The sequence below is a fragment of the Peromyscus leucopus genome, chromosome 1 (genome assembly GCF_004664715.2).
Source record: "Peromyscus leucopus breed LL Stock chromosome 1, UCI_PerLeu_2.1, whole genome shotgun sequence".
Taxonomy (NCBI): Eukaryota; Metazoa; Chordata; class Mammalia; order Rodentia; family Cricetidae; genus Peromyscus; species Peromyscus leucopus.
In genome coordinates this window covers 85064701-85075217 of record NC_051063.1, presented here as the reverse complement: position 1 = coordinate 85075217, position 10517 = coordinate 85064701, and the positions used below count along the sequence as shown (strand labels likewise).

General features: G+C 40.7%; 1 protein-coding gene across 1 annotated transcript in view; it reads left to right on the top strand.

Annotated features, from left to right (window-relative positions):
- The first annotated feature begins 288 nt into the window (after window positions 1-288).
- The window catches only part of LOC114692158 (acyl-coenzyme A synthetase ACSM2, mitochondrial), a 33968-nt gene continuing 23739 nt past the window's right edge, over window positions 289-10517 (top strand). Inside the window, exons 1-2 of the mRNA XM_028867808.2 lie at window positions 289-415; window positions 2192-2376. Of these exons, the coding sequence (XP_028723641.1) occupies window positions 2200-2376 (177 nt within the window). The 5' untranslated portion in view covers window positions 289-415; window positions 2192-2199. The remainder of the gene's footprint in view (window positions 416-2191; window positions 2377-10517) is intronic.

Here is a 10517-nt window from a genome sequence, read left to right as displayed (position 1 = left end):
CAGGAAAAGAGACCCTTGGTGGAAGCCAAACAAATGAGAAGATGAAAGTCAGTGAGACAGTGCCTAGAGCCTCTGAAACTCCATTCTCTTCCCCTGGTTAGAGAAAAAGCTTGCTGTCAATCGTAGGAATAAAGCCCATTTTGATCCCTTGGGTTAATGAGCCGGTGCAGGTGAACCCCCTCCACAGACTCAATGACTGTGCTGCACATAAACTTGACTGGGAGGAGTAGCATTGACCCAGAGTTATGCACCATTAATGATTAGCTGAGCCCTCAGAACCTACTTGGTTTTGATCTGGGAACTGTCCACTTCAGTGCTGTTTTCTTCTCCAGGGCTACAGGAGCTCTGGAACTACCTCCCAAGAGGGAAGTAGACCAAGCTACCTCCAGAGAGAGTTCCAGAAGAGGCTTGGCAGGTGAGTGTTCATGCAAGATACAGAAGGGGTGGGGCATGCATCATGATGACTCTCGCCAGTCCTAGGAGTAATAGCTAACAAGCAGAGTGAAAACTCCCAAATGGAAGTCATCTTAAAACTTCTAGGAGCCACAAAGGAAATGTCACAGGGTCTTACTGGGGGGACAACATTGGATAGAGGAAAGAGGCCTTCAGCCAACTAAAAGTGGAGGACTAGAGAGCTGGGCAGGGGTGTAGACAGAAGCTGTGAGTTACTGGAGTTGAAGGAGTATATGCTTATTTGAAGAGGTGAGGCCAGAAGATAAGGAGGAATCAGCCACTGAAAGGGAGAGAGCAGCAACCATGAAGGCACTAGGTATTGCTGGCCAGGCCTGGGAAGGAAATCCTTACCTCTTCTTTGAAGAAAGCAGGAGAGAACATGTAAGTGCCACAGATGAGCATTCTAATGGCCTCTGCCTAGACCAAGGGGCTGGGAATCCAGCCAAGAGGAAAGACTGTTGGCTGGATCATCTGACTCAAAGGTCATTAGGCTTAAAATTCTGCAGTCTCATCCAAGAGCACATGACAGAATTCAAAGACCAGTGTATATAGCCTTGGAACACCTTTCCCTGGAGCTAATAAAGCTGAAAGCAGTAATAATAGGGCTATAATTCTGTAAGTTGCTGTTCACATTAGATCCTGCACTGTACATGCACAGTTTTTCAGATATGCCACTCCAAACTAACTCCAATGAACAAGTGTATTAGTCAACAGTTGATGCATTACCAAGTATCCCAAGCATTTCATAGCTTTCAAACATACACATATTCCCTTCTAAATACAGATCTAGGATGTGCCTACAAAACTTAGTTGAGAAATAACTAAAGGTTGGAAGTGGCCACACTGGGCTTAGCTTAGTTCCTTATGTCATCATTCTAGGACCCAGGAAGAAGGTTGGTGCTCATGTGAGGCACATGTAGTTCTCATGGAAAGCCCCAGAAATGGTGGTAGGGAGATGGCAGAGTAGGTAAGAACACATACAGCAATATCATGAGAACATGAGTTCAGAAGCCCAAAATGTATGTAAAAAACTGTGTGTGTCTGTGTGAGCTCGGTGCTGGGAAGCGGGGAGGGGTTAAGAGATAAAAGGATCACTGGGGCTCTCTGGGCAGCAAGCCTACCTAAGAAATGGCAGGTTCTAGAGCCACTTAGATGCCCTGTCACAGGGGAATAAGACATAGAGAAAGTTACTCAATGTCATTCTCTGGCTTCTGCATGCACTCATAGGCATGCTCATGTGCACACCTGTGCATGCACATGAGTGCATGAGCACGTGCGCACACGCACAGTGGGGGTAGAAATGCAAATCTGACTAACCCATACTCACCCTATTAACCAGAGCATATCTCACTAGCCAAAGTCAACAAGAGAGGAATATGGGTTCTCCCTCTACACTGCACTGAGAAGTCACATGGCAATGAGTAGAATGATATAATCATACTACAGGAAGAAAACAGATTAATGGGAGCCACAAAACAATTCACCACTCACATTTTAAGCTAAAATGGTATGTCACCTGGGATTAGAAATCCACAGAACTGCTGCAGGAGCTGGAGGGGGTGCTTTAGGAGAATGGTGCACAGAAGGAGACTGGACCAGGGACTCAGTGTCAATTAAATCCGCTCACAAATGCAACCAATCAACCCTAGTGGATGAAAACAACTCTCTTCACTAACTGATGGTGAGTATCACAATCTAGTAGGAAAGAGCTCACCTACATCACCTCCTTTCTTCACAGCTCTGATCATGCATTGGCTGTGGAAAATTCCAAGATATTGTGCCCATTGGGGTACTGAAATGTTCAGCCGTACATTCCATATTAATATCAAGAAACAAATGTCCATACAGTGGGGCCACCAAGAAGTACCTGCCAAGTCCAACTTTGCTAGTGATGTGATAGATCACTGGGCCAACATGGAGAAGGTAACTGGAGAGAGAATGGCACAGTTTGATTGACTTCATTCATTTATCAATTCATTCGGTTGAGATTTACAGGATGCTTGCTATGCCTCAGACACTAAAAGGAGCTGTGAACAGGATATTAATCTTCCTTGAAGTAGCATAGGGTGACTGGGGAGAGAGAAAGGCAGAAAAGCATCGTATGCGGTTGTCAGTGGTAACTGCAGAGATTCACAGTTGGTCAATGTGCTTAGAATTAGTGATTGTCGAATGCTCCATAAATAGGACATTTCTACCACCCCCTCAGAGGTTCGGAAAATATTATGGAAGAAGGGACAGAAAAAACATAAGAGGTGGGTGTGGAATGTGATTTCGGGGTATGAGATGGCTGTTGCACTCTTAAACTCACAGTAACTAGTAATTAATTGCCTGTACTAGATTTCATGGAGTAGGGAGGAACTCAAGGGGTCCCACCTCTCCCAGAGGATTTATATGCAGTTAAAGGTTAATGAGGGACCAAGAGACATTTTGTTCAGCAGTGTAGCCACTAGTAATGTGCCCATGCTCCTAGAACAAACATTTCCCCATGCTCCTAGATGTAATCCTAATAAAACGTACTGGGACACACACACACACACCCCATAAAAGTCAAAGAAGAACCAGTTAGGAGGAAGAAAGATATCAAGAGGAGTAGGAAGGGATGGGAGGAGCAGAAGAAGATGATAGGAGGGTGGAGATGATTGAAATGCATGTGCACATGTGTGGAAATGTTGTAATAAAACTAATGATTGTGTATAATAATACATGCTCCTACAAATATTTTTAAAAAGAAGGTCAGAGGCACATGGGACACTGTAGTGAACTTAGTGAATCCCAAACACACTCTCTATTGTAACTTCCAGCATGAACTAAAGAGCAGTGGGCTGGGGCATGGGTAAAATTGTTGCGGACTGAGCATGTATTGCCCACTAGGCTCAGTGTCAACACTTTGTCTCCAGTTGGTGATGACGGCTTAGGGAGTGATGGAGGCTTTAAATGGTGGGACTAGCAGAAATGGGTCACTGGGAACATAACTCTGGGGTCTCTGCTTCTCTCTTTGCTTCCTATCTCTCACAAAGTGAGTAGCCTCAGTCAGACATTCCTCCTGTCCAGATGCCCTGCCTCACCACAGGCTCAGAGTCAATGGATCCAAGGAATATTTATTGAAGCCTCTGAACCCAGGAGCCAAGAGAAATATTAAGATGTTTATCACAGTGATGGCCAGTCTGATTAACACAGATCCTAGGAAGAAATCAACAACAACTCAAGATTGAACCAGTTTCTCAGAAAGCTAGGCCACGTGTCTCTGCCACCAAAGAATGCAAGTAGGATCTCCACTCAGCAGATTATAAAAGGACGTCAGCATAAAAGATGGAGAGGAGGTGGAAACTTCCAAGTTTCTTGTCCATCTCTGAGTTTATTTGCTTCCAGCCCACTGCTGCCTTCACCTAAAATACATTTCTAGAGAATGGACCAGATCATCTTAGCCAGATCATCTAGGTTAAGGCAAGAGAAAGGCTGGACTTGACCAGCAGGGGCATCAAACAGGACTATCTAAAGGGAGCTGTGACAATGATGCAGTTCTGAGGTCCCGGCACTGTGACACAACCTTAACATGGAGATTGCAGCATTCTGTGTTGAAGATGGAACAAGGTGCAAGGTTGTTGTGGCAATCTTCTTGGGAGACTCCAGCAGTATGTAGTTCATCCCAGATAGACAGTGTAATGACAGACCAAAGAGCTGATGAGATCTAAGTCAAGATTGATGAAATAATGAGCATGTTCTGAGGGTTATTTATGGCATGTGGGTAAGGAGTTACAGGAGCATGAGTAACTCAAAGATACATGAAGCCCTGAGCACATATCACTGATGCTCCTTGAGCAACTTTTCAGGAAACTGCAGCACTAGCAACTGGTTACTGCTTATATAACAACCTGGACTGGCTTCTAGAAGATTCATATACCTTGTGCATCTTGTGGGCTTAGGCTTCATTCTTAAATGCCATATACTGTAGATCTCTGAAGTGTTTGAAGATGACCTGTTTATCTAAAATATATTTCTATTTGACTTTGAAAACATACCTAACCTGACAAGTTCCATTGTAATAGGTGACTAAATACTAACCAGCATTTCTTTATGTCCTAATTAGTTGTTAATAATAGCTTTCAAGTACTAGCAATTTGCATTACATTGTTAAATGAGCTGTATAGGTACAATACCTTGAACAAGATTAGAAATATATGTACAGTATTTCCTAACAAAATTAATCTCAAATTTGTATCAATATACAAAAATTCAATTCAATATAAAATATTTAAAATTAGTAGTTGCTTTCTAAAAGTAGATTCAATAATCTACCTTTTATCATATCCATATTCTATCTTTTTTCAGAGTAGATTCAATAATCTACCTTTTATCTTGTATCTATATCCTCTTTTTTTCTTCTTTTTCAAACAAGAATCCTAAATCTAATCTCCTTAGTTTAACCTTTTTTTCTTTTTTTTTTTTTGCCATTATCAATTAACAACTTGTAACCAATCATCCAAAACAACGACAATTATTCATAACCAATTGAATGAACGGGAAATACCCACCTTACCCCTTGGGAATGTGGGCATCTTGTTTTTTAAAATTACTTCCTGCTGTCTGAGGGTAATGGCATCTTTAGGGGATCCTGAAAAGAAAAGTTTGGGTTAATTGTCAAGTCCTGGGAGAGGTAGCTGTATCAATTGTTGTCCAGGCTCTGCATAATGGAAAATGCAGGGCTTGTCTCAAGTCCTGGCTAGAGTAGTCTCTGAGGCTGGATCATCTCAGCTAGCCACCTTGAAATTGTCCTGAGCAGTTTGTAGTCCAAAGCTGATCTTTGAGTGGTGTTTGTCAGCTTAGTGGTATTATCATCATCCTGATGGAATGATCATCATTGTGGAGCACCATCATCTTTTTGGAGACTTCAAAGTCACTGTTAGGCATGGTCATGGTTCACTGCAGAAAACTGATAAATACTCAAACCCAAAATCATGTACAGGAATGAAGCCCTTTTTCTAGAATTAGTTAGTACTCTATATAACCATTAATATCATGACAAAATTTTAAAATATATATATATTAATCTTATAAATTTTGACATAAATTTTATACCTTAAGGAAAGTTTTAAAGAGTCAAAATAAAATCAAAGAATTATGTGGTTAGTGGTGATAGAATAGTCCCTTAATTTTGGTTTTTCTTCTGTCCCTTATCAAGTGGCTCTTCTGACATGATACAGAGATTTCGCATTTTCTTTTACCAAGCATGCTTGGGTTTAGAGAAGGAGAGAGCCATGCTCCAACTCCAAAGCCAGCCTTATTTTTTAGTTGAGTTGGTACTACATAAAGACCATTTGTATTATGTGTCTGTAGATAACAGTAGAAACAAACATTTAGAAAGACTTATGAGATTTTTATCCTGTTATATATGTGATACATCAATAGGCCAATTTACTCTTTCTCTTGAGACATTTTTTTTTCTGGATGATTTGTCCTTTTTCTTCAGATATCTCATTTATCCAGTGTTCTTTAGATTCCTTAATCTCCATTCTCCTGAAAGACAAAAACAAAACCATTCCCCAACCCTAACTTTGGGGAGGTTCCAAATCTACTAATCTTTATCAATTCTAATTTATGGTTTCTCCTTAAATTTTGGTTCTCTTTTCTGTAGCTGTTCTATCACCCTGAGCAGTATGGTTTTTTACAACAGGCATTAGTTTCTTTAATTGCTTTGGGAAGGAGTTTCTTCTATGATGGCAGAAAAGGACTGAACCAAATTTGTCATGGGGGCCTGCAAGAGGCCCATCAGGGAGTTTCCCAAGGGCAAAGGCAAAGGATTACCTTATCTGTCCCTTGCAGATCTACGTTCATTAGTCCAATTCCTGCCTTTGCCATACCTTCTGCATAATCCAGACGGGAAGGACATTCTGTTGGGATATTCCTTGAAAAAATATTGTTTCTAGGAATGCCCTGTTTACAGTCTTTTTTTTTTAGGTGACCTTGTTTACCACATTTGAAACATCTGACATATTTTCTTCAAACCTCTGGAAATCACCTCTCCTAGTCAAGTATTATCATGGTTATGAGATTCAGTATTGACTATATCTCAGATCCATTCATCCAAGGGTGCTTATCTTGCCTTTAACAGCCTAATTACCCTTTTGCATTGTGCATTAGCATTTTCAAAAGCCAGAAATTCAATTATTATCTGTCTAGCTTCTGAATTTGGTATCATTCTATTTATTGCTAAAGTCAATCTTTGTAAGAAATCAATGAAAGTTTCTTCTGCGCTCTGCATAACTTTTGTAAATGACTCAATTTTCTTTCCTACTTCTTCATTCTGTCCCAAGCATTCAAGGCTGCCGTTCAGCATAAAGCCAGGGTGTGGTCATCATATAGATATTACCTTTATACATTAGCATAATCTCCCTCTCCAAAAAGTTAGTCTTGGGAGATTTCCATACCTCTAGCCCTACTTCGTTGTTCAATGGTCTTAGCTTCATCCTTCCACAGGTTCTCCATTGTAACTGAGGACCAGCTTCTAAGACAGCTGTAACCAAATATCTCTAGTCTTGAGGGATAATTTTATTACAACTTGACCACGAGTTTAACATCTGCTTCACAAAAGGTGAATGCATACCATATGACACTATAGCTTCTTTGAATCTCCTCAAATCTAACATTTGCATAGGAGTCCAGTCAGCTCTTATATAGCCTTGAGCATTTGCCAGTTCCTGTAAGGTTACTGGATAAATTAAGGTTGACTATTTGAAAGCCTTAGGCTATTTCTCTGTAACACATAATGCAATGCTGAGATTGGTTCACTTTTAAATTCTTCTGTCTGGGTCTCAATATCTCTATGATCTGTTTTAACAATTTTTTTCTAAAACTTTAAGTTTGGCAGTCTTATTAACCAACATTTTTAATGATAAAACAAAAATGATCAAACAAATAATATTATAATTGACATTACATCTATCCCATCAACATTAATTATCCTTTCATTTAATTGTTCCATTTTCAGACTGTTTAATGTATAGTCAAACAGAGACTAAATGCCTTCCATTGTAAAAATGTTTCCCATTTTTAATGAGGGAAAAACTTTCTTTTAACTAATGCCAATTGACTCACCAAGTCTGCTGACAGTGATTCAGATGACATTGTGGCAGCAGCCCAAGCAGGAGTCCCAGAGAAAGCTATGACCCCCTGGGAGAGGGAAGAAGCAAAAGAGCCAGCAGTCTGCATGGGGGAACATGCAAAAGCAGCTAATCCTGGTGTGTTTGGAGCCTGAGCCTGGGGAATTTGCTGCAGAGAGGCTGCAACAAAAACTTAGCCAGCAGGTTTGGGACTCTAGCCTATATGGGGTGGAGACTCAACTGCTTGCAGCTCAGGCCTGAGCTGGGGCCTGCAAGGCCACAAGCAAGTGGCTTTTTCATGAATTTGTGCTCCACAAGTTGGACGCTAGTTGTTGTTCAAATCTAGATGGTATTTTAACAAAAAGCACAGAGCCAGATATCAGGGTGAAAGCTGAAAGATCAGAGAAGCAAAACAGCGAGCCACTAGCTCTTACCCCTATGAAATCCTCGGCCTCAAGAGAGTGAGTTCCTATTTCCTCATGCCTTATATACCTTTCTCTGCCCTGCCATATTACTTCCTGGGATTAAAGGAGTGTTTTCGAAAGCAAAGACATGAGATCTCAAGTGCTGGGATTAAAGATGTATGCCACTACTGCCTGACCTCTATGTCTAATATAGTGGCTGGCTCTGTCCTCTGATCCTCAGGCAAGTTTATGAGGGTACACAATATATCACCACACTTCATTGTTTTATTAGTTTCATGAGCCCCTGAGCCTCACCTGTCAATCCACAAGAGACTGTTTCAACACAGAGAAAGGAACTGTGTGACAAGAGTGATGATTAACAACAAAAAGCATCCTTTTTCTATGCATGTACTAATATATACACATATGTACATGTTTATATGTGCTGGTGCAAATTGAGGCCAGAGGTCAACCACTTTGGTTTTTGAGGCCAGAGTTCCACCACTTTGGTTTTTGAGACAGGGTGCAGTGATATTTTGTTTGTGATCTAACAAATAAAGCTTGCCTAAAGATCAGAGGGCAGAGCTAGTAACTAGTTAGCCATAGAGGCCAGGCAGTGGTGGCACACACCTTTGATCCCAACACTTGAGATCTCACTCTTTTAACCTCAGCACTAGGGAAGTGGAGACAGGAAGTGATATGGCTGCACGGAGAGAGGAGTATAAGATGGGAAGAGACAGGAGCTCAGCCCCCTTTGGTCCAAGGATTCGGTAGAGGTAAGAAGTGGCTGTGGCCTGCTCCTTTGTCTCTCTGATCTTTCAGTATTTACCCCTATATCTGACTCCAGGTTTTTATTATTAAGACCAATTAGGATTTGCACTACACCTTCTGTCCAACTTCTGGGGCACAAGTTCACCAAAAGTCACTTTCCTGTGACTTTGCAGCTACCAGCACAGGCCAGAGCTGCATGTGGCCAGAGTCACTACACTACCAGTTAGGTCTTCCTCTCTTTTGGAATGTTTTTGTTGCAGCTTCTCTGCAGCAAACTCCACACACAGGCATTTAGGCTCCAAGTGCCACAGGAGTTAACCGCTTTCACACATTCCCCCATGCAGACAGCTGGCTCTTTGGCTTCTTTTCTCCTGGCAGGTTGGGGGCTTTCACTGGACTCCCTCCTCAGGCTGCTGTCAAACTAGATAGCTGCCTTGAAAACCTGCTCTGGCTTCTACTGTTCTACCCAGAAGCAATCAGCCTCACATCTAAATCGTCATCATGCAGAGTTGGTGAGACAATTGGGAATTCTTAAAGGAGGGAATTAGTTTACAAAAAAAGAGAGATTTTTTTTCCCACATTAAAATTGGGAAACACTGTTACAATGGAGAGAGTTAGGTCTTTGTATGACTACATAATGCACAGTTTGAAAATGGAACAATTAGATGAGAGGATAATTAATGTTGAGGATAATGTTGATGGGATTTACATAATGTCAATTATAAATATTATCTGTTTGATCATTTTTTGTTTTATCATTTAAAATTTGGTTAATATGAGTGCCAAGATTAAAGTTTTAGAAAAACTTATTTAAACAGATCATAGAGATATTCAGATTCAGACAGAGGAATTTAAAGAACTAATCTCAGCATTGCATTATGAGATTACAGAGGAGCAGCATAAGGTTTTCAAATAGCCAACCTTAACTTATCCAGTAACCTTACAGGAACTGTCAAATGATAGATATCCCAAGGCTGTGTAAGAGCTGAATGGACTCCTGTGCAAATGTTAGAATTGAGGAGATTCAAGGAAGCGATGGTGTCATATGGTATGCATTCACCTTTTGTGAAGCAGATGTTAAGCTCATGGTCAACTTGTAATAGAATTATCCCTCGACTGGAAAGACTTTGTTACAGCAGTCTTTGGAGGCTGGTCTTCAATTACAATCTCCTTTAACAAGGTAATGCAAATTGCTAGTCCTTGAAAATTATTATTACAATCTATTTAGGATAATAAAGAAATGCAGGTTAGTGGTTAGTCACCTATTACAATTAAACTTGTAGTCATGTTAGGTATGTTTTCAAGGTGAAACAGATGTATATTTTAGATAGATAGGTCATCTTCAAACATTTCAGAGATCTCCAGAATATGGCATTTAAGATGTTTTAATAACATATGTTCTCCTGGCAACACCAATCTACTTCAGAAAAGATGATGGGCATCAAAGAAAATCCATATGGAGTTCACTTTCTTTCTAGCAAAAGTAAGCCACTAGGCAAGAAACTGCCCTTGCCTAACTGCTGACAGTATGCTGTCCAAATTGGACAAGCAGGACACAAAAGGAAGTGACTGCTGAACTTTGCCAAGACAAGATAGGACAAGATACCTTAAGAAAATCCTGCTTCACAGAAAAGTCTGTCAGATATGTTAGGCCTGTGGCTGAAGATGGATGCCCCAACTTTGCAAAGGAACCTTGAGTGCCTGGTCCAGGTAGTCAGCTATTTCTCTCATTTCTTACAGTTTTTTGGAAGTTGCTTGCTTGTACTTCCTGCTTACTTACGTGATATTATTT